This window comes from Tenebrio molitor, chromosome 8 (genome assembly GCF_963966145.1).
Source record: "Tenebrio molitor chromosome 8, icTenMoli1.1, whole genome shotgun sequence".
Taxonomy (NCBI): domain Eukaryota; kingdom Metazoa; phylum Arthropoda; class Insecta; order Coleoptera; family Tenebrionidae; genus Tenebrio; species Tenebrio molitor.
In genome coordinates this window covers 7,016,599-7,041,859 of record NC_091053.1, presented here as the reverse complement: position 1 = coordinate 7,041,859, position 25,261 = coordinate 7,016,599, and the positions used below count along the sequence as shown (strand labels likewise).

The 25,261-nt window shown below is 35.3% G+C and overlaps 1 protein-coding gene across 5 annotated transcripts in view; it reads left to right on the top strand.

Annotated features, from left to right (window-relative positions):
• Fas1 (fasciclin 1) overlaps nucleotides 1–25,261 on the top strand; it is a 163,026-nt gene that overhangs the window by 92,794 nt on the left and 44,971 nt on the right. For all 5 annotated transcript variants that reach the window (XM_069056954.1, XM_069056950.1, XM_069056952.1 and 2 more), the window contains exon 2: nucleotides 16,932–17,076. In XM_069056954.1, the coding sequence (XP_068913055.1) occupies nucleotides 16,932–17,076 (145 nt within the window). The remainder of the gene's footprint in view (nucleotides 1–16,931; nucleotides 17,077–25,261) is intronic.

The window sequence follows — 25,261 nt, the reverse complement described above, 5'->3', positions numbered from 1 at the left end:
CTGACATAGATATGCTCCGGTGTTTTTTTCCTTTTTTTTTCCTGTTATAATCCAGAATTACCGCACCAGGTCGCGTTAATAAAGCGAATCACGGTGTTTCTTGAGCTTTTTTGATAAATAGCCGTCCCTGCGACTTAAAAAGCTCGGACCGTAATGTTGAGTAATTGCCGTTCGTGAAGAACAAAGCGAAATAAAACATCTCCGAATTAGCGACTTGATTGGGAAACGTAATTCCGGAACAAAATTTCGCCCTTATCGCCGATCAATTTTTAACGAGTTTTTGCAAAGTTGGCGCATAAATTCAAGTGCGAGCTTTTATCGGGGACGCACCTGAAAAAATCAGGTAACTGACCGCACTTCGCCGCTGCAATAATTGTTTGTTTGAATAATGAACCCCCGGAGTGTTCATCCGCGAACTTTCAAACTTCGGAAGCTCACCGAAAGCTCTCTAAACATAATCCCGGTGACTTTGCCGCTAAAATATTGCAAACGCTTTAAATTTCGATGGCGCCTTTTGTGCTTCAGTTTTAAGGAGGAATAGTTGCGGGGGATTATATCTGGCGGAATAATTCCGGGGGTGGTTTTTTGCTAGGGTAATTCTGTTTAGGGCCAATTAAGAATAACTGGTTTTATAAACGGTTTGTTAGTTGCATCGTGCGATAGGTATGTGTATAATTAGATAATTAAATTTTCAGTAATTGCATACACCTACCCTCATAAATTTTAATTTCGAGAGTTAAGGAATTAAAATTTAATTTCAGGATGTGCGCTTTGTGTACGGTTCTGCTCATTAAGGGTGGATCCACGGTTTGGAACGAGCTTATCACTTTTTGATTCTTTGTTTCGATCGATGCAGTGCCACCTGAAGTGCTGTAACTAGCAACACGGAAAACGCAGTGTTCCAAAAAGAAACGTTGTTGTTTTTTCCAAATAAAAAGTTTCGATTGTGTCTATCATCACTGTCGGTCTTTGCGGTGTGTTCGAACTGCAATTCGCCTCAACATACAGATTGCTGATGCTATCCTGAGGGGTGTTTTACTCCACTTTTGTGCAACTCAAACCTCTTCGAGAAGTTCCCGTTGGATTCGGAGCGATCTATTCACAGTCGAAATAATTATAAGGGCTGGGAGCACTCAACTGTGATTACTTCGATCTGCTCCAGAAATCCGACTCTAATTTCGTTCGAAAATTATCATCTATTATACATTATACAAACAATTAAGAGTAGAAAAAAACACTTCATCAATGTCTCTTCTGCGACCTACCCGTTACCATCTTCTCTCACATTGTCTATCAAATTCGCCAAGTTTCCAAGTTTAAAAGGAGTACAATGGCACAACAACCTAGTGATTAATAACTTTTTCCAGTCAAACTGAATTAATCTAATAACATTTTTGTTTTACAATACAAAAATTTCCGATAATAATGCGGAATCTGGAAAAGTGCCCCGAATGCTTGCAGCGTTTCCACGTTGAATGGCAAGGGAAATCTTCTCAAAAAGGAATTTCTTTGATTTTGAATAGCCTGATTCCGCAATAAGTCGGTCTCCGATGACGTTAATGAAATCGATGGCTTCTTTGCACCAAGGACCTAAGGTTTCAAAGGCTAAACCTTTAAATATGTAATTTGAAGAAATAATTGAACTATGTATATTTGCTATGTTTGCGTTTGCAAACCTTTTCAGCGGCAAAACCTGAAACTTCAGAAATTTTTCAAAACGTAACTGTCTGCAAGTGTATCTACAATAGTAACGTCCCAAACTAAAGATTAACCTTTAATCCATGGTACCAAAGTCATTCCATCTGGGCGTTTTCCATCATCCCGAGACAGTCCGTTTGGTTCTAAAGTTGAATTAACATGAATAGAAGTCAAAAACCGGTTGATAATAGAATTAATTTCAGTGTGTCTGGAAAATCTACCGCTGCTTTTTGAACAACTTACACCGTGGATGCCAATTTCGTCAACTTTCGCATTGCATTTGCAAATATGAGGTGTACAAAGATTACAACCCAATCTCCAAGATCCTGATTCTCTGCATTGCAAAGCCTTAAAACGAGCCAAATCTCTAGGTGAATTAAAGATTAAGTCATTGACAATTATTCGTTTGATATTGATATTATCCCAGTTCTTTTGAAGACTGCTAAAGCTTCATCATAACGGTGAATGATAAGCTCATTATCCTTTGAATTTAATAATAGAGAAACAAGCTTTCTAACACCATGAATTGAAGATAGTAAAGCAGGGAGGCAAATATCGGAAATGCGGCGAATTCCCAGTCCACCAAATCTAATCGGTAAAGTGGACTGCCACCATTGTAAATCAGTTAAACGTAAATTCAGGATTCTTTCTAAAGAAGACTTTAAAGAAGAATCAGTTGAATTAACATAAATAGAAAATTTCCAAAATGGAGTTGTTCTTAATAAAAAAATAAATTTTGGTTTGAAAAAACAGTTCTTGATTAAAGCATAAGTCACGTGTCTGCTAAGAAGTTCAGCTTTGTTTAAAAGATTTTCAACTGTAATTATAGTTTTTTAGACAGTGTTTTTGAAACCTTGGTCAAAGATTGGAGAGCCTAAAAGAGGTAAACTTCCTCGGTCACAAATTTTAATACCTGGTGTTAAATTTTGAAATTCCTTTATGACCTTTAAATCTGTGTCTCCAGAACAGCAAAAGATCTCGCATTTGTTAAAGTTTAATTCAAGACCAATTTTTCTGGATAAATTGATAACTTTCTGAAAGTCGGACAAAACTATTTCTGGGTATTCAGCTAAGGTTCGATCATCTAAATACCAAATATTCAGTTGAGAATCCAAAGATAAAATAATTGGTTGAATGGCAAGACTAAAAATCATAGGACCGCAATAATCTCCTTGCGGGGCTCCAACAGAAGAAGAAATTAAATGATCACCGAAAAATAAAGTTGAATGATTTCTATAGCATTGATAAATATAAGGGTAAAGAAGTGGGGTATGACATTGCACTTCTTTTTGAATACAGTCCCGTTGGACTGAGTTAAAGGCGTTTTTGAAATCTAAATTTCAGATTGTTTCTAAGGAAAAGTATAAAACGATGTATGCAAAGAATCTATTTTGGGATTTAATCATCATATTTCTTATTTTTAGAAGCTCAGATTTAAGATTTTTTTGTGTAGGTATGCGACACAATCAACAAAGACGAATCTAGAAGTACATCTAGGTCACGAATATAAAAACACGTTCGTTAATGCTGTTTGTTCAATTTAACATCAAAAGGTGTAATACGACTACATTTACCGATAATTCTTTTTATTTGTTTTTATCGCACCATCGAACAAATTTATTTATGTTTGAAAGCATATTTGAGTTGGCTTCGATGTATAGAAACAAACGAAATACAACAGCCACTAACATCTGCACAGAAGTGAATAACATAAGACCTACAGTTGAACCCTGGATAACACCACCCAAAATAAGCTTCAACTAATTCTTTCATAGTTTAATCGGCAAATTTTTATATATTTGTCATCTCAAATAATCTAACAAATTTAAGTATTTTTTAGGAAACATAAAAGACAAACTTCGACACGTAAAAGTTATGTTGTGAGGGTCTTGTTTGGCCTTTTGTCGATTCAAGTTAAAATGGATGAGCAGAGCGTTCGATAGTGTTTTCTTGGTCGCGTGGTGATCCGCATCATTGACCCATTTATCTGAGTCTATTTGAACGGAATATTTAAAGAATGTCGCGGATTTTTGCCAGTTCGATATTGATTTTTATGGAAAAAGAACACTTCAAAATGTAAAGTAGTGGAAACTGATACAGTTCATATAAACGTAGTATTAGGAGTTCTAAAGGACGAACACTTTGATGAGTTGAGGGTCCTTAAAAAATATTGTTTCTTGTGTTCTGTGCCTTAGACGCTAATAACTTCTGTGATGAGACGGAGTTACACGTTTTCACCGTTGCTCTTCAAACTTAAATCCGACACAACTTCTTAGGATTTTGATAGAAAGGATCTAATAACGCTGTGAGTCGGTGTCAGACAACATTCAAGTATTTATTTTCTAGATTTGAACTCGTTTAGTTGTTCCATTTTCTTTCCTTCCCAGTTCCACTCATTCTCTTCACTCTTCCTCTTTCTCTTATTGAACACCATCATTTTCATCTTTTCAACATTCACTTCCAGCTTTTTCTTCCTCACATATTTTCCCAGTTTCTGATTTTTGACAAATAATTTTTCAAAGTAAAAAGTATAACCATTGTGAATTTTTAAAAGAGACAAAAATTGCAACAAGATATTTGTCAAAGAATTGTGAGGCAAACAAATTTTTGTAAATATGTTGAATACATTGAAGGATCAATGTCGTTGCTACACCACTATAAAGAGTAATGTTGCGGGAAGAACGGAGGTCAAAGTTGACAGACGCTCTTTTGTATCTTTCATAATTATCGTGCATCATGAATTGGGTAGAAAAAAAATATCTTCTAAGTAGGACTCCAAATGCATGAACACTGACAAAATCTGAGGTGCTTTGTGGATGTTGTGAACAAGATTCTTCTTTTTTAAAATATGGATGAAACATGAGTTGACCATTATGATTCATAAACAAGAAAAATAATCAAAGCAACGTTTTTACTGTTTCATTTTTGAGTAAACACTTTATTTTATCTTCTACAGGGTATTTCACGACTGATACGAGTCCGCCAGAGTTGAAAATGCAACCCACAATACATTTGGAAAGCAAACCTGGATACTGTTCGCATCCATGTCCAGGTTTGCTTTGCAAATGTATTGTGGGTTGCATTTTCAATTCCGTCGGGCTCATTATCACTCGTGAAATACCCTGTATTTAATATTCTTCCAGTTGTTTTTAAATTCTTTGTTTATTTTTAAAATGAAACACAATCAGAAGATTTTTCTGGGAGTATTGAAATTAATCTGCAAAACTCTGCTAAAAAACAAATTAAATTTAATTCATTCTTTTTTGTTATATTGTTTTTACAAGAAAATCTATTACTTTTACAGTTACGTCTTTTAATCTTTCAGATATGTATTTTCAAACCGTGTACTTTGTCTTTTTATCTAATCAGAACTTTCAAAGTTGCTCGTGCACAACTTTTAATAATTCACTTTTACAGGATACTGCAACTGTTCGATAAAAAGCGAGAAAAACTGAAATCCCTGTTTTATGTCTACTTTTTTCCTGTTCACAGATGCATGTCTCCTATACAAAGACTGCACTCCTAGGGAGAAAAACACGAACGCAGTTTTCTTTACAGCGTGCACAACTTATCCACTTTACCGTCCTTGGAAAATCCCGACAAACTTTGCCATTTTAATTTGTGAAATGACGCTTTTAGACTTTAAGTTGAATCCCCCGACTATGGCTGAGTGTTCCTGTTTAAAATTTACGGCCCGACATGTTCCTTGTCTAAATTCTCACGAATATCGCGTTTAAAACAAAATATACATTTTTTGCCCACCCTGACAGATTCATTTTCAGTTTCTGGCTACAGCTTATATTTATGTTTCAATTTTGTGCCAGTGCTTCCTATTGGGCTCGCCATATTTTATAATGCCGCCTGTCGGATTTTTTCCCTGTTGAACTCCGGGTACCGTTCGCACATACACAGTCTGTTCCGGGGAGAGGGACACAACTCCCTTGTAATTTTCCTCGTAATAAGGCCAGTTTTGGAAAGGGGTGAGCTTTGCGACTTACGAGCCCGAGAAAATCAGATTTGCATTGTAACAAGTTTTTTGTGCAGCACTCGAAGAAAGCTCGAGTGGTAACACGATCAACAACTGGATATGTTCCGCGCTTTTTGTCCCATAATGTGATGTTCCTAATTGCATAAGCTAACGACGTTTAAGCGCAATCTTGTCTAATATATGTGAACTGGAAAGGTTAAACAATGGCATGTAATTTCCTGAAATAGGTTATGGCGTCTGGTGGAGAGCAGCGAGTTAATGGACAAATATCCGCTCTGGTGCCAACAAAGTGACAAGGCTAGTTCGGCTAATTTGGTCAGTGGACTTCTGCACCAGAGTCTTGAAGCAGATGAAGAAGAATTAATAAATTTGCATGTGATGGTGGTCTAGCATTAATGTGTTAACGAATATGTCCATGAATCTGTTTTACATAGTATTTGAGGGAATATTCATATGGAATTATTATGCATATTTATAGAGACGCGGGTCTAATTTGTCCCTTTTAAGTCAAGAAGATTTATAAAGTGGAAGCCTTTCGAGTTCGTATCGAAACTTTCCGGCCTGGGATTAGGTAACTAGTTGGGCTAACTCAAAATTAATGAAATGTCCGGAACCTGTGAAGTTTTTGTGTCAAATGCGTGGAATATTTTAATTAGTAAGCAGAAGAGGTAATTAGGCGATGCGACAACTGGAGCAACCTTAAACTTTAGGGTTACAATAATTACGAACGTTATTAAGGGTTGCACCGTATTCGAGGAGGCAATTTCCACCGTAATCAATTGAAAAACTTCCAGACTGTGACTTATTCAACGTGGATTTTCTGCAAACATTTTCCGTTGAACTGATTATTAGATCCACTCCTCTCGATTGGCTTTGAAGAATATTATTCACGGCGGCTCCTTTCAAACTTCATCGAAGTCGATTGCGCCAATGCCGATGGAATTTCTGAAGCGTTTCCGGTCGGGGTGTCAATTAGAAACCGCCAATTGTGTTATTTATTTTTAAAGAGGGACCGTTCAACACTAATGTTTTGACACAAGAGAATCGTTAATCGAGGGCGACGCATTAATCCAATCCGACAAATCAGACAGATTTCTTTAATTGTGATTAATTGCGTTTCATTTCATTTCTTGGAGTGGATTAAATAACACGAGACACTAAATGGGAAGAACATTTGATAGTGATAATCGTATTAAGTTCTGAAGGAAAAAGCGTAAAGAGGCTGTAGATCATGTATCGGATGTTCAATTTCCCGTCAAAGTTGGCGTTGGAGAGTCGATTGTGAACGCACCACTCGTCAGTCTCCAGATTAAAAACAACGCAAAAAGTGATGTTAGATTTAAACAGCTGATCAGAGTTGTAATCCGTGGTGTGTTCATAATCGACTCTTCAATGGGAAATTTTAATGAAGACCCCATACTTAGTTGCAAGGAATATTGAAGACGAATCTTTACTTTCGGAGTTCCGCAGGGACTCGAGTTGGATCCCTTGCTGTGTCGATATGTTCATTTGTAAAAACAAAATTTGAAAGTATGTATCAGACAAAAGAAGACATTAGAAAGAAAAATTTTAAGGTGAAACAGAAAAGAGCGGAATTAAAGTCTGAGTGAATATTAAAAAAAAAAAAGAGCCAAGATATCCTCAAGGAGGCTAAGAAGGTAGACGCGCACCATTTATTACAAAAAGTCAACGAAGGAATGGAATGTGATTAATTCAAAAAATGTATAACAGAGAGAAATGCCAAAAAAATAACGGAATATATTATTTTTGCTTATTTTTCAAGGTAGATGAACACGTCAGAATCATATTACATCGCAAGAACAAACTGGAAAATATCTGGAACCAATTTAAATAATGTTTTACGATTGATAATAATAAACTTATTACAAATCACTGGCAATGTCATTTTTCCAAAATTTTTCGAGAGATTTCAACTAGGCGATTTATCTTTTATACTGTTACTCTCTAGGGAGTAAAACGAGGGAGGAAATTTCTGCTTTCTATTGAGGTGCTATTGCCCAACAGATCTAATGTTCCTGTGACCGGACGTATTAACAAATTTCTAACAAACAGAAGAGCTTTTAGAATCTATAAAGTGTCTATAAATGAATGTGGGATTCTAGTAGGCCTTGAAAGTTTGCTGACTCTTTCACCAGAAATCGAAGAATGTTATAATATTAACGATCTACGATATGCAACCCTCAGAACAAGTTGGTTTTACTGGTTGTCTAGCTCGACAAAATCGAAGAGGGAGAGGTTTGAAGAGACAGTCTATTAAGGGTGACCGATACTGGCGAAGTGTTTCAGTTTTGCCACCTTTATAACGCAGCCGCTAATACACAGTAGAGTATATAGATAAGTATGGAAACCAAGCTGAATTTTTACCTGAAATAATAAGCCCTGAGGCCCTGACCGTGTCCACGCCCTTACCGAAAGGTTATGGGAGCTTTAATCCGGTTTATCAGACAAACAATAAATACATTTCTTATTTTGTCTAAAAATGTAAGACATAATTTTCTTCTGGAAAATTGTCGAATAATAAAATTATTAATATTATAATAGATTAAAATGGTCCAATAATATGAAGTCCCAAAATTCACGCCCATAAATAAATGTCTTTTTCGCATTAGACACATTAGACGTCGTATGCGAAAAAGACATGTTTTTGCAACGAATTACATATAAGATTTTTTCTAATTCCGTAAAGTATTAGGCAAAAAACAAGAAAAAAGAAATACAGATTTAAATTTTTTTAATTCACTAATTTATTACTCCTATCATTCTATCACTCTCTATCTACTCCAATTCATTTATTACAAAAGTGTTATTTATTGTTACAATTTTGTAGCGATTTTCTTGCCAAATGAGTGATTTTGATCTGCGGTATAGTTGCTATAGGTACAGGGTCTCTCAGATCTGGCGGACCAAAATAATACCGTGAAATCATCATCTTCGGGGAATAATTGGAAAAATATTTTAAAAAATCCATCCTCATTGGATTTTAAAATAAGAACGTTTTTAATTGACCAATCACGTGTAGATATAAAATTACCTTAAAAAATTATATTAGTAATTATCGAAACAAATTTGATTGTTGCAAAGACATAAATTATTTCTGACAATTACAAAAGTCATTAAAAACGCTTAATGTTTACTTCTTCAGAATATTTTGATATCCTTGTCTTATATGGACAGCATGATGAGAGTGCCACAGTTGCTGCTCAGGAGTCCGCAGTTTGTTTCCCCAATATGGAACATCCTAGCAGAAATACTACAACCTGAAAAATGCTATAACCTAAAAACGTCCGTCATTGCACAAACAATGCAGATACCCAACAATGCATATGCATCATAGTTAGTAGTGAAATGCATCCATAGTTACAAATAAAGCAGGAAAACTAATTTATAGGTAACTTTACATCTACAACAAGATTGGTCACTTTAAATTGCTTCTTTCCTAATCACTATTTAAGATAGATTTTTTTGAACATTTTCCTATTATTCCCAGAAGATGATGAATTCACCGTATTATTTTGGTCCGCCAGTTCTGATAGACCCTGTATATCCAGTTTATTACCTGCGAAGTCGCGGCCAGTTTATGAATTGTGTTATCAACGATTTGAGCAATGGCTTGCGTTTTTTAAAAGTTTCTTTTACATGACGAACTGATGAGACCAATTCAGTACTTTGATTGTTTTAGTAAAAGAAAAGAAAGCTTTTCTTGTAATTTTATACTTCTCACTCTTTTTGGCACTAATGCGAAAAAGTGACAGTTAAACGCATTAGTGCGAAAAAGAACGTCATTGTGACATTCAAATGACCACCAAAAAAACACCTATTTTGCAATGGAACTACTGGTCTCACGAAGGAGTAGATAATTACCAATTCGCGATTTCTTTTTGTGATCTATATACCTACCTGCATACTCCACAACGCACAAAACTTTTCATACGATCATACTTTAATTTATAAATCAATATTTCTGTACTTAATTTCTAAATTCTAAATAAAAATCTCTATAAAACTGAGTAAAAAAAGTTAATAGTGCAATTTGAAAAAAAAAGTTGACTATCATTTGTCAAAAACAGAACTCAAGAACAAATATTGGATCAATTCAAATTGTAGCCCATTTAAAACGATTTTGCTTGACACATCAATTATTAAAATCGTCTGAAAAATAAGGAAGTTACAGCACCAAAGATTTTTCATAATACACCCGGTATATATATTACGAGTATATAATGTTAATGACGTTGACGTAATAATGTGCGGACTAAATTAGACAACAATTTATTCATTATTTTTATACGTACATATTTTCAAAAAAACCTAATATTTAATTCCAAAAATTAGTTTTCATAAAAAAAGCAAAAATTAATTCGCTCTGTACGGTCATAGTTTATATTAGAATTTCTGAAGAAATTCGAATAATACCGGGACAGGGTATTATCTGTAAACTCATAAAATTTCCTGGTTGAAAACTGATCGGCGGCCCAAACTAACCCCCGGATTTGTCCCGTTCCTAAACAGGTAGGTAGTTTTGAAATCGGAGAAAAGATGTGCCTCTACTGCCTCTGGTGGCAAAAGCGATGAACTAAAACCGTTTTTATTCGCAAATTTATAAATGAATAACTTCCACAACTTCTGTTTTTTTTTAATTATTATTTAATGTAGTAGGTAAAGGTAAATATATTGTATAGAATTACAAAATATTCTAACGAAATGTTCGCCTGGAAGACGAAAAATTTAACTTTTACATTAAGCTCAATATAAAAAAAAACAAATGTTTCATCCACAATTTCACAACGCAGCGGACTCAGTAAACTTATTTAGATTCATTCTACAAAATCTGGAAGCATAATATTGAAATTTAGGCAATAAAAAATCGAATTAAAGCCGCGCACTTTAGGTTTTTATCATATCATCAGACAATCTTTTTCTCTTATAAAAAAAAGTATAACGCTGCGGTCTGGAGAATTAAAAAAACCTTTGCAATTAATGAAATACACTCTAGTCAACGCTGGTATCGGTCACCCTTAAGGGATGTTCTTGGATGTTCTTCTAAACGATCTCGTATGTTTTCAACTACATCTTAAATCACCTGACCTTGACGATTTCCCCTTTTCAGCACTACCTGTAGTAACAAAACGATTAACAATTCGACGTATGTGAGCTGCGAGCGACTTTTCTAAAACATTTTAGTCCTGATAGTTGGCTAAAAATTCTTTTTTGCAAACTCGAACACTGTTATGTCCATTCTCTGTCTCTTTTAACACCGTTGCGGTAATAAGACATTATAATGAACTTAGTTTGTTCAAATGTGAAGACCATTTTAGCAATTACTTCTAAAATATTTGAGAGGTTATAAAATTATAAACACAGATAAAGATAATACCTTTGTAACACCACTGGAAATTGTCTAGCTTTGGAAAAAGCTTTTTTTAAGAATAAACAGACCAGGAACGCAAGAAACAACAAAGTAGGACTTCGAAAGCGGATATGAGGTTAATTTGACGTTGTGAATATTTGGCAGTTTGCGATTAGTATTTCATGAATTTAAACGAGGTGGCAAATTGAAATTCCAGAGCCATCTGCGATCCTACATTCTTTTATAGACAGGCTGTATTACAATTAGTGTTCCCTGACCTATCCCAGTTAAATAAATGATTGCATTTTAACCTCGTGAATGATTCGCAGCATATTCTTTCTCGTTTTTAAATTATTTTTTTTTTTTTAGTTTGCCAACTGTCAGATAATGTGGTAGACCACATTTTGTGAATTATCTCATTCCGAGAAAATATAATTTCCATCTCCCGAAATCGGTTAAATCTCGTCTTAATTACAAGACAAAAATCTTTTCAGAGGCATCCGGAGTGTCTATCCAATAACACTAATTCGTAATAATCCGGGCCTTATCTCCTTCAATCTAATTTTCGTTTCGCAGCGCTAAACATCGCGAATCATCCAAACTGGATAATTCCGAGCAGACGCCCGACGTAATTTGCAAATAAATAAACCAATTAATTACATTTGCCGTTCGACAAACACATGCACCATCTCGATTGCATTCGCGACAGTTGGTCGAATCTTTATGAGTTTCGGGGCCTGGTGCGACGTAAATTATACAACACTGTTGACCGCCGTGACTCGACCGGGGTCACAAGACGAAGGACCGGCGGCGGTGGCGGTCGCAGATCGTGTGGGCGGCGGAAGTACATGCTTAAGACACGGACCACTCGTGCGATGACTAAATGCGCCGGGTACATTTATAATTACGAAATTAGAATACGACATTGTCAGATGACGCGAATTAACGATGTGAAATGTGACAAGTGTCCGGAAGCTCAAAGCTCCATTAGAAAATTGGACGGAGCGGACATTGCTGCTCGTCGAATTTGCAAACTAAGAAGAACGGAGTCGGGCAGGGATCCGTCTTAAGCCAGACGATCTTTGGCTTACAAATATAGAAAGATATTTGTACCAACAAGAGCCAATATTTCGTGAGCTTCTGGAACACGCTTTTTCCACCTTCTTTTTGTAGTGAGGCGTTTTTGCCGAAGACAAACGTCCTTTTATAATCTTCCATCTGGGTAATTGTTCGGCAATCAGTTTGATTAGATAGATGGAACAAATGTGTAAAGTTTTAGCTTCGACTTTAATTAAACAGGAGCTTCAGCACACAACAATGGGACCGTATGTTATATCTGGCTTCTCGAAAGTTCATTGATTATGTAATTAAACTGTACGGAAACAGCAAACATGCCATATTAAACCAATACTACTTCTAACTACTTGGCAAATTCGGATGCGACAAGGTATGAAATATAGCTACTACAATCGTAATAATGTTGTGGTCGCAACCCTCTGCCGTTTAGCCTCATATTGGAGAATGTGTTTGCAGATGCGATGTCAATATTGTAGTGCATATTGTAGCCACGAGTGGTCCTTCACATTCCCCTACTGCACTAAACTACGAACACACTATGGGAGCGACTTCCTCAACTATGCGGATACATTCGCACCTGACGTTTAAATTACAACAATTACGGATGGATTACATCCTTTTGTAGTGACAGCTTTGGAAGAGATTTTGGAACATACGTTTTAAACCTGATTTAGAAGTGTCGTAACACAACGTATTTTATTGAAGAATATCCTGGCGCCTCCACCACTTTTGCAAGCATTTAATTCTATTATTTTTTTAGAGTAGGTAATATACTAAATGTGTACACAGTTTTTTGCACTGATTAAATCTGTAAAATAAAGGGGATAGAGAAGTTCAGTTTTTATTGAGAAAATATCCTGGCGCCTCCACCATTTCTGAAAGTCAACAATTCCTCAAATATTTGAAAAAGTGGTCGTCTTCTCTGTTATTCCTAACCCGTCGCCAGTTTTTAAATTACCTCGGCTACGCTTACGCTTCGCCTCGGCCATTTAAAACACCTCGCACATAAAAGTCAACTTTCGCAGCTTGTACTGTAAATATGTAACTATTCATTAAAATTTCCTGTTTCGATTTTCTTGCCAAGGCACGCAAACGCCATTTTCAAGACAGTATTTTCTAGACGCAGGCCGAAAAAAATGTTCTACGATTGTTGAAACTGTATTAAATGTCAGTATTTGCTTTGACGTCTTTTTCTTGGGGGCTGAAAGAGGATAAAAATTTTGCAATCCCACACATGCGACTTTGAGAATCTTCTAGACATTTATAGACACATAAGGAGTAATTTAGATTTAGAAAGGTTCTCGATACGCCCTTTTTGTGGCCACTTACCGCCCTCAAGTAATAGTTAATCCGAGATACGGTAACTTGTCTTCCCCAAATCGCTCAAGGTAATCAGTGGAAGTACTTTCTCCGGAGTTGAGTTTACAGTTCGCCCTCAAACTTGGAATTTCTCTAATTGGCAACTATTGTAAAATTGCTGCTTAATTAATCAAGTTTAGCTGGCAGCTCGTGCTGGTGCGGTTTATTTTTAAGTAATTGAACCCGAACCAACATCAACTGAGGAATCAGATTTATCGAGTCGGTAAATTAGGAAAGTTGAGTCAATATTTTGCGAGTTTATTAAAAACGTGAAGACACCTCGCACCATCCATATTCGTAAGTTACAAGAGGGTTTCGTTACGGTGACGTTATGTTTTATGTACTTGCCAAAACGGGCTTAACTTTATTGGCTGTATTAAGTTTGAACCAGTTGAAATTTTCGTTTCAATTTATTTTCATGCGAGGACGTAAAACGAAGCTTCGGATGTCATTTTTTTCCCTTCAAATCCTTTCGGATATGACATGCTATTCCATCTCCGGCTAAGTAAATCCGACCAAAGTACCGTGTACACATAGGGCTTCATGCTTCTTGAAATTCGACAATTTGGCAACCGCAAATTTTATTTATATCTTGCACAGCTCGCGTTTCGCAATTTTCTGATATACAAAGAGAGCCCATGAATGTCAATTGGGATATTCGACCCACTTCACTCGCGAAAAATTCCCAGCTAAGTAAAATTTACCCTTTTATTATTTCGGATTTTTGCACAGTTGCAATTGGCTCGAAAGAGATGTGAAGTAGTTTGCTGGAAACGTCTATCTGTTCCAAACAACATACTTTTTTGTGCGAGACCGCATATCCATACACTTCAAAAAGAATTATTCAAATCGGAACAGTTTTCAACACGTTAGCTGTAACAAAACTGAACTTTAATCTTCAGTGGTGGGAAACTGCAATTAACGACTGGTTTGACGGTTTCGTCTAAAATACAAGTCTCAAAGAGCTAAAACACCTATTTTAATAGAATGTCAGTCAAATGTTGCTTACAAGTACGTTGTTGTATTAGCGTCGTCTTTGAAGTAGAACATCGGGGTGTTCACTGGAAGGAAAATAAACTAAACACTCAAACTGACTCGGTAATTCTTGTTTTTGATCAAAAAATGTCCGATTTAAACCGCTAAATGTTACTATTCTATTGGCACAAAATGGTGTGGTTGCAAAACATAAAGCCAAAATTATCTACGCGCTCGAATGAACAAAGTATTGACTGAAAGATACCTCAAATATTCCAAAACAAGCTGTCAATATTTGTTAATTGCATTCATAGTGCTTTTCGTTCATACACACTCCCCCACAACTTTCAACAATACATTTTTATGTTCTAAAAATGAAATTTCCCTACAGAGACACGTTTTACACCACATTTTGGAATGTTTCAGAATATTTCCACCATATAATAGTTATTTACGAACCAAGTACGGGAAGACGATGTTCCCGCATGAGCGCATTTTTTTAAAGCCCGAGCGACGAAGGAGCGAGTGCCTTTAATTAATGCGCGAATGAGCGGAAGATGTCTTCACGCAAGTGGCTCGTACACTATTTTTTGTACGAACATTAAATTAAAAAAAAATTGTTTTAATACATTCAACATAAACGAACATAAAACCAAGTAGGCAGTGACCTTTGGTTATTATAAACAATTGCTTCACTTGACATTTCAATTTTTGCAATAATATGCGAGTTTTGTGTGTATTGTATTTTATGTAGGATTTGTAGGAACAATTTTTAACGATTATAAATATTTCCCTAATTTTTAATGGAAGAAAATCCAGGGAAGTTGTATTTTATGAACAAAATTTTATTATTATCAAGACCGATTTTCTTTTTGAATGCCTTAAAGGGCCAGTGTTTTTGCAATTTTTACATTCGAGTCGATCGGGAACAACTCGTTGCTGATTGAGCGTTGGATGTTGGAAGCGTCACTTCCAAGGCTGTGAGTACAAAAAATATTTTTTGGGCACCCTTAATGAAAAAGATAATTTTACGTATTCCCAAGCGGACAAAAAGTATCTCTTTTTCGTCCGCACTTTTCTGACCCCTGGACCATGGCGCCATCCTTGGTTTAGCCAAGAAATGAAAGTTCACATAATCGATAAAAATGTGTCATACAACAGCGCAAGTGATGAATAATGTGTAATTCTCCGTCTGTAATTTGCGAAATGTCTATTCTTTATTTACTAGTTCTACTCCTTATTATCTCACTTTTGTATCTTTGCCCACTCTTCCAAATCATGTCTCATCTTCGTTTACTCTCAACACAAATAAATTTGTTTATTTCGCGTTTATCGCATTCATTCTTTTCAATTCTCCTTTTGTCTAATATATTCTTGTCCCAATTTGATCTTACCCTCAACTCTACTCTTTACATTTTTACTATAGGCACAAAAATGTGGGACTCAATACACATCCTTGCTCTACCCCGTTCTCAAGGGAAAGATCTTTCTCGATGTTTTCCTCGTTGATCGCATTCTTCGAGGGTCCAAAGTCGATCACTCGCACTGCCTCCGGCATCCAATTTTCTTGTCAGATTTCACATCGTTAATTCGTCTATATTGAATCTTGAAAACAGTAAAAAAATCCACCTGATACTTCCAAATGCAATTCCGAAAAAAATATCTTCCATTCGTCATTCCATCGCACGTGATTCCTGTTCTTCCCTGATTTTTACTGTTCAAGACTTTAAAACTATGCATGCTTTTTTTCAAAAGCTGTAATTTTATTTTTGAAAAATCGTTTTGTCAGTTGACAATTTCTCTTAACACAAATTTATATTTTTTTGTCTTTGTTGTTTAAGTTATTTAAGTAGACCTAGGTGTTCTGATAGACAAAATAAAATTAATTTTTTATAAAGAGTTATTGTGTTTTATTAAATTTGCCCTGATAAGGGCAAGTTCAGATATTTTTCTTATGAAACTAAAATTTAACAACAATTGTAACAGATATTCTTTTTGCAAAATAACGATAATAATGAAAAGAAGTGAAAAGCTTTTTTTCACGGTTGTTTTTTTGTTCACTGTTGCCTTAAACATATGTATCTTTTAACAGTCGTAGAAAAACATTATTTGGAACAGGTGCGTAAAGTGTTCTTTTTTACTCATGGAATTGCCATTCGTATTACTTTACGTACTTTTTGCATAAATGTGCCAAATTCTAACCCAAGAATTATACTCAGTTTCTCGTAATTTATCAACAAATATTTTTCATTCTTGTAAAAATTGTGGAAATAGATTTTTTGATAAACTTCCATTTATCAAAGATTTGTATCAAGTCTGCACTGCAAGCTGTTTCTCACGATTCTAGATCATGTCGAATTTTTATTTTTCAGTTTTATGTTTCATGTTATTTAGAGTCGATCTTTATGTATAGTTCCTCCACGAGACGATAAATCCTGAAATAATTGTTATTTATCTTGATTTCAGTTTCTGGCTCTGCTGGAAAGAAGCGAACTGGCAAACATAACGCTGCAGTACAAGCAGGCCACAATATTCGCCCCCATAAACAAGGCGTTCCAGACGCACAGCACCACGGAAGAAGACCCCAACACCCTAGTTTTATACCACATGAGTAAGTCCGTTGTTTTTATGCCTACTGGAAACAGATCCCCAGATTAAAAATTACTCTCTGGGGGTGACCGCACGATCTCGAAACGCGCTCCGCTGTCTTTTTTATTATCGATAACGTAACCCCATTTGAAAATTGAACCATTAGGCAAATGCGCCCCGGATATAGTCCGGATTGTCCCGCGGACATTTTTCACGAGCCTTTCGGGCGCACTCAACGCTCCACCGATTAGTGGGGAATTAATTGAAAATTCTATTTGAAGAGAGCGAGAAACGTCGACTCCGCAACGACCGTTGATATTGATAAAGTCACCACCCGACGGACCTTGCCGAAGACGTATCTCGTTCGGTTCACGGGGGCAAACACAATTTAATCTCCATTTACATAACCAGATGTCACGGGATCCGGACTTGGTCCTTATCGCTACCGAAAATACCTCGTTACGGCCTTAACTCGAGTTAAATAGCATTTGCATTTGTAAAAACGGCCATTATTCGAACGGCGTTTAAATTAGCGGAAAACCAACAAGGATCGGGAATTTTCCGATTTTCATTTTTCGTTGGAAAAAATTCGCGACGATGCGAGGGGCGGTTTGCGCGCGAGCCGCCTCGACACTCCACTTAAAATAATTGCCCGGGATGGAGAGTGAGGGTGGCGAATTGTGCGACACCGATTTGTGCAAGAGTCGCCACAAGGGTTTGTCGTGATGTAATCAACAGGATTTTGAGAGGTTCTGCTGATTTTATTGCTGTTTGAAAGGGCTGGCGGCTAAGTCTTGCAACTTTCTACGATTTGTTGGTCATTTTCTTAAGATATTTTGTGTGCAGATAGATTCAAGGGTTCTAGATTCTGATAAGAAAAACACAAATCAGAGCAGGCGTTGCAAATTATCGGTCATGTCGTAGCGGAATCCTATACAAATAAGCGTTCGTAGACAATTCGTGGTCTCGAACGCTACTACATAATAAATCATACCTCATGAATTTTAGACGTTGGAATTATAATTGTGCATTTTATTATTATTGTCTGATAATGGAGAAAATTTATAAAACAAACAAGAGCAGCATTTTACATTCGTAAGAATAGGTAATTACCAGCTTTATTGCCAAACGCGACGCCACTGGTAGGCACATGTAGCGGTGAACTGTCAAACAAACGTCAATTTTAAAGCAACGACGTTTCTGTAATCGTAAGCAACAATTATCGCAGAATAAGTGGTAAAATGGATTTTACCATTGAAAATAAAACATTAATTAATAATTTAAAAAATTGAGATAGGCAACCAGTAAAACGACTGTGTATAGCAAGTATATATGTGTACGATCAAGCTAAGAAAGACGTTTCGATAAAACAAAAGATGAGGTAACACTCTTGATTTGTTTCCTTGTTGACGACCTTGTAGAGGATATCGATGGACTAAATTGGATCGAGGAATATTACGGTGTTTACATGGAAAGTAAGGATTAGAAGTTCCAGGAAGAACAAAGGACAATATATTTACTGAAGAACTAATGTCAATTTTGAAGTGAACCAATTTGTAAACGAACTTCAAGACAGCGATTTTTCTCGTAACTAAAAGAGACGAAAATCCAAATTTAAACAACAGGCCATTGTGATATCCTTTGCATCCATTGTGAAATTTCAATATAAATATTTCATAATTCTCTTGTTTATATTTTCAAGAGGAATAATGTCGCAGCAATCAATGGGAAAGTAAATAACTGACGCAGGTTCTGACGACATAATTATAAACAATTTATTAAAAGAGACATTTTTGTACATTTGTCACTAAACCTGATGGGACAATATCATCAACATCTACATATTTTGAATGTCAAAATAAATTAGAAGGTCTTTTAGGGTCATCTCTGACAATTGATAATGGTGCATTTAAAACAGATCCATATCATTTTGTGAGAAAAAAATACTAACTTACACTTAGGAATACAGTAAGACCTCTCAATAGCGGGCACAAAAATGTATTGTAAAAATGACCGCTCTGGGCATGTGGCCGTTGTTATTAAGACTAGATATTTCAAACATTGCCTGCCATATTACATCATGTAATTACATTTTTTTAATAGTATATTCATACTAAGGCGGAAAGTGTTCCATTCCTGTCGAGAGAACAATAGTTTACTGAGAGGCTTGCCCTCGAGGTGAACTAGTTCTCGAGACACAGGAATGGACTTTCTCCGAGGTTTGATACTATTTTATTCACAATCAATCATTTAATAAAACAAGTAACATTATAATAATAAAAAATAAATAAAAACCAACCTCCGTAATATTATCGTTTATTTCGGCAAAATATTAAAACTTAGTAGGCGCGCACGTTTGAGATTGTATTAAATTGACATTTACTCACATTTTTTTAACAAACAAAATGTTCGATAGTGAAATAGAGTGTGCCCTCCCCAAAATTGCGGGAATTCGCGCACAAATTAACACTCAATCTCTTACCTTAGAAAAGCAAATTACGATACCAGAAAAACGTACAGAGATTTTCGCGATTGGATTGTTTTCTATAGTATACTGGATTTTTTTCGAAGAAAAATTTCCAATAATCCTATTTCATTTATTTATTTTCGCGGTTATGGATTGTAACATTGTAACGTTAGAAAAATTAATTATCGCTCCCCCATTATCCCAAAACGACGTGAACGGTGTTTAACTTATATCTAAGTAACGTATGTTAAAAAAAATTGGCCTGGTTGTTGCTTTTGTTTCCTTTAACATATGACAAATCATCAGCTGTCAAATATTCCGTTAAGCGAGAGGACAATCGTTACTTATTTTAGATACCGTTGAAAGGATTACGGAAATGAGAGACCTTCAAAAGGTGTATGAGGTTCTTGTAAATAACAACTTTAGAAAAGAAGTATAAAACCACGACCTTCTTCACCACAGATTTATTTGAACACTCGTTACATCAGACACACAACATTGTCGTGTGTTTTAAATAAGTTTCCACTCGTCAGAATCAACCATAAATAGAATCAGAAAAGACAAAGACAATACTGTGAAGCTCGAAGCTTTGCAAATGAACTTAGCAAACAATCCACTTGTCAATTTAAATTATTAAATTTATTGTTGTATCTCGGCGCCTCCACCAGAATATTTTATAAAATTGCCATAAAACGTAACCCAAACATTTTTTAATTATGTTGACTTTTCATAAGTCCATACAATTTTTTGTTTGAAGCCACTCAGTCTGTAGATATTCATTTGTATTTTCTTATGGCGCAGAGACTCGTGAACTTTAAGTCCTGAAACTACAAGGGTTCACCGCAAACCTCTGTTGTCTGCCTAAATCTTTAGAATGTTTTGTTTGCAAAACCACGAAACCTTGACATTTCTAATTACTGCAAACTTGAAAAAAATCTTTGTTGTGCGGAAGTAAACGTAATGAGATTTTAAATTCAATTTAAGAAAGTGCATCTCCAATTAACAAGACAAATTTCTGTTGCTCTGAAAGCTTTCCAAACTATATTTATTTTGTGATTTATAATTTGATATTTCTATTAATCACTCTCTGATCAATTTTCGTATAAAACACAAATTGTTACGATGGCAACAAATGGAACGTCCCACTCAAAAAACAAATAATATTGTAATCAACTGAAATGTACACAGAGGTAATGGAAGTTGATCGGATGTTCCATGGATGAAAAAAGCTCAACACGTCAGAGGTAATGAAAGCTAGTCCACCCCATATACACCAGGAACGCTTGCTACCCTTATGGCATTATCCCGGCACCTTAGGGGCGTTTCCTGCAATAATCATCGACGATAACAGAAATGTCCGAGCACATTTCACGCACTCCACCCCAACGCTCTGTCCGAGTGTGGGTGGCGGTTAACCCCATTTCTATTTGCAGTCCTTAATTAAATAAGGAGCTGCATTGCTTGCAGATTATTGCGCTGCTCACTACTAACGCTAGCTTGTTACGATCAAGTTTATTGCGTATAATTCGATATTCACACGATTAGTACGGGGTAGGTCTGTGCGAAAGGGTCAAGGGTTAACGAGGGCGTGGGTTAGGCTGACCGTAACTGCTCGCAGAACATCGACCGCAATAATACTGTTTCTTGAAATTTTAAAAAGTCTAATTTGGAATCAAAGAGCATTGGAGCAAATCGTCTGAAATATTTAAAAGGATTGAGTGATGATTCCGCAGTGAATGTAATCGTGGAGGTTGATTTATAAGCTGAGTCTGACCTCTAGGATTCGAAAAGTTATAGAAAAATGACACCCCAGAGTCACCCTTTTTTAGACGTCGCCATTCAGATTTCCGGGACATAAGATATTCACTATCTGGAAGACAGATTGACATAGGAGATGCAATCTCTTCTAAAAAGTTTGGTAATCTACAAAGTAAGACCAGCGGGATCTAAATAGAATATATTAAAATATGGGAAATGGTTTAATTTAATTTTTTCATAGTTTTAGAGTAATCATTATTTGTGCTATTTAATAAGCTGAAAAGTGCATTTAAAAAGTTCGTCGATAAGGTTTTATTTTCTGCACAAGAATATACTCATCCTAATGAGACACTAGGTGCATAGTTTCTTTTTTAATAAAATAACTAAGTTAATAAATCCTCTTAAGTACATAACATTTTTGTTTTATAATACAAAAATTTCCGATAATAATGCGGAATCTGGAAAAGTGCCCCAAATGCTTGCAGCGTTTCCACGTTGAATGGCAAGGGAAATCCTCTCAAAAAGGAATTTCTTTGATTTTGAATCGCCTGATTCAGCAATAAGTCGGTTTCCGATGACATTAATGAAATCGATGGCTTCTTTGCACCAAGGGCCTAAGGTTTCAAAGGCTAAACCTTTAAATATTAGGAGAAGGTATTGCATGTAATCAAGATCCTGATTCTCTGCATTACAAAGCCAAAACGAACCAAGTGTCTGGGTAAATTAAAGATTAAGTTATTGGGAAGTTACTCGTATTATCCCAATTCTTCTGAAATTGTGGGATTGTTGGTGTTCCGTTCTCATTTTCTACATTCCAGACTGCTAAAGCGTCATCATAATGGTGAATAATAAGCTCATTTTCCTTTGAATTTAGTAATAGAGAAACAAGCTTTTCACCACCATGAATTGAAGATAGGAAAGCAGGGAGGCAAATATCGGAAGTGCGACGAATTCCCAGCCAGCCAAATCTATTCGGTAAAGTGGACTGACACCATTGTAAATCAGTTAAACGTAAATTAAGTATTCTTTCTAAAGAAGACTAAAGAAGAATTAATTGAATTAACACAATTAGAAAATTTCCAAAATGTTGTTCTCAATAAAAACTTAAATTTTGGTATGAAAAGACAGTTCTGGATTAAAATATAAGCCACGCGTCTGCTAAGAAGTTCAGCTTTGTTTAAAAGATTTTCAACTGTAGTTATGATTTTTTCGACAGTGTTTTTGAAACCTTGATCAAAAATTGAAGAGCCTAAACAAGATAAATTTCGGTCACAAATTTTAATACCTGGTGCTAAATTTTGAAATTCCTTCATGACTTTTAAATCTATGTCTCCAGAACAGCAAAAAATCAGGCATTTGTTAAAGTTTAATTCAAGACCAATTTTTCTGAATAAATTGATAACTTTCCTAAAGTCGGACAAAACTACTTCTGGGTAATCAGCTAAGGTTCCATCATCTAAATACTAAATATTCAGTTGAGAATCCAAAGATAAAATAATTGGTTGAATGACAAGACTAAAAATCATAGGACCGCAAGGATCTCCTTGCTGGGCGCCAACAGAAGAAGAAATTAAATGATCACCGAAAAATAAAGTTGAAGGATTCCTATAGTATTGCTAAAGATAAGGGTAAAGAAGTGGGGTATGGCATTGTACTTCCTTTAGAATACAATCGCGTTAAAGCTCTTAGTGGCTGCTGACCTGCTTCGCCCGCTGACAAAGATATAATATATTTCAAGTATTGTCATGCCATCTAAACCTGGTGAAGAACCGGCAGGAAAGGAATTGATAGCTTCTCGAACGTTTTGCTCATTGACTATTAATGAAAACTCTCCTGGTTTGAAAGCGTCTCAGAAAAAAAGTTCGTGAGGTGGTGAACTATGTTTTTTTTTTAATTCTTTAGCAACATCTTCATTGAATGAAGCTAACGAGTCATCAGAGGACAATAATTTAACAGCTCCTTTGATATCAAAATCGGCTACTTTTGCTTCCACTTTCTTAGCTAATGATAAATTTGTACGTTTCTTAGAAACAGTTCGTATTTGAGGAACTCCAAAATTAGAAAGATTTTCATTTATATGCTTATTATGACTTACGAGATTTCTCTGCTATATTGAAAGTTCTATAGGAGAAAAGCAAGATTCTCAAAGGAAGAGATTGATTTGGTTGAAAGGCAATTATTAATAATCGAGCTTAATTTATCTGCCGTTAATGTCTACAAGCTTTTGGTAATCTTCTAATAGTTAGTAACTGAAGTTTTAAATTAATAAGCAATTTTGTGATTGAATCGGTTGAAGAAAAAGTAGAAGAAGTTGATAGGTTATTATCGATATGATACTTATGTATTATCATTATTATCCTTAAAAGATTTTCCAGGACATAAAGTACAAGGTAATCTTTGAGATCCACTAGAATGACTATTTTGAGATCCGATTTGCTTCTCATAATCCATGGACTTAGCTAGAGTGTTATTAATTGCTTAATTTTTCCTTCTTGTGTTATTATTTTTGGAAGAAAATGATTTACACAAAAACGATTGGCTCATTAGTCCATGAATTCTCGTCCTATGAGTTTTAAGGCCCTTTTCGTTTTTAAAATTCCTGTTGCATTCTTCACATCGAAAAACTAATTTTTCTCCAGAAATTGTATGATGATACAATTTGACATTTCCAAATTTCTGTTCAAGATTACCAATATTAGCGTTCGAAAAACCTGCGTCAGTTAAATCTTTGTCACTAATTTTCCAATGGGTAGTTCTTAAACGAAATCTTGAGTCTTGAGGATATTTAAATTCAAGAAAACTAATATTTTCGTCAAGAGAATTATCAGATGATGTTGACAGAGAAATGGCACACTTTCCTCTTAATCATTTAAGTTAATAAATTGTGATGTAAACTAAGCAAAAATGAATATGGAATTTTTTATAAATACAGTTTAATAGTTATTTATGTATTAAGGGCGTAATGAAGGCGTTTGTGGTCCGCGGCATGACATTGGGGCTCGAGACGTCAGTCGAGAGCCATAACACGCTAGGGTCACAAACGCTAATTATGCCCGTGGTACATACAAAATTTTATGTCCGGTCGAAGTTTTGAATTTTATAATAATTTAGGTAGATTCAATTTTAAAATAACGACACAAACATCAGGAAGGTGGAATAAGCCAGTTATTGTTATTACTGTAGTAACGGCATAAACAAGGGCGGCAAAAACTTTTACAGCCCCGGGCTATAATATACTGAATTACGCCCTAAAAACTAGTCCATAAGTAGGCAAAAATCGCCCGATCGGACATAAAATTTATAATGAAATGTGTTAGAAATATATAAAGATACACATTAGATGTAATGTTCCAAGTACCTGTAACATTTTAAATTTATCTAGTGTTTAAGAATACGTGGGAGGATTGGGGCAATTATTTTGCTTTCTAAGGAAAATTGTGGAATTCCCTATTCAGTTTTGGCTAGTTTATTATTTATTATTTAAAATTTTATTAATAAATTTTAACAAAGCACACGAGGAAAAAATGAAAAGAGAATCAAAACAAATGTTGCTGTTTTATTTGTAAACCAGCGAAGTTAGAAAAAACTGTTCTTTTATCCAGTATTGATCAGATTACATAATACTTAATTTTGGTTTATTTTAATTTAATTAAATTGTATATTTTAAATATACAATTTAGAGAGAAAAATGGGAATTCCTGCGACGTTGTAACTCAAAAAATGATTTTTTTTTTAAATTTCAAATAAAGTTAAAAAAATGAGAAAATTGTAGGTGGAAAGAATGATTAAACAATATAATGAAAATAAAATGAAGAATGCGATTTATACAGGCTATCCCAGAAGTCGCGAATCAGATTTAGATTACGCTTTCGTTGGTGATAAATGAAAGCAATAGGTCAGGGTATAGTAAATTTTTCGTAATTAACAATTAAAGTTAACCAATTAGAAGGTAGCTGTTAATTTGAATTTCAGGTAAATTCAA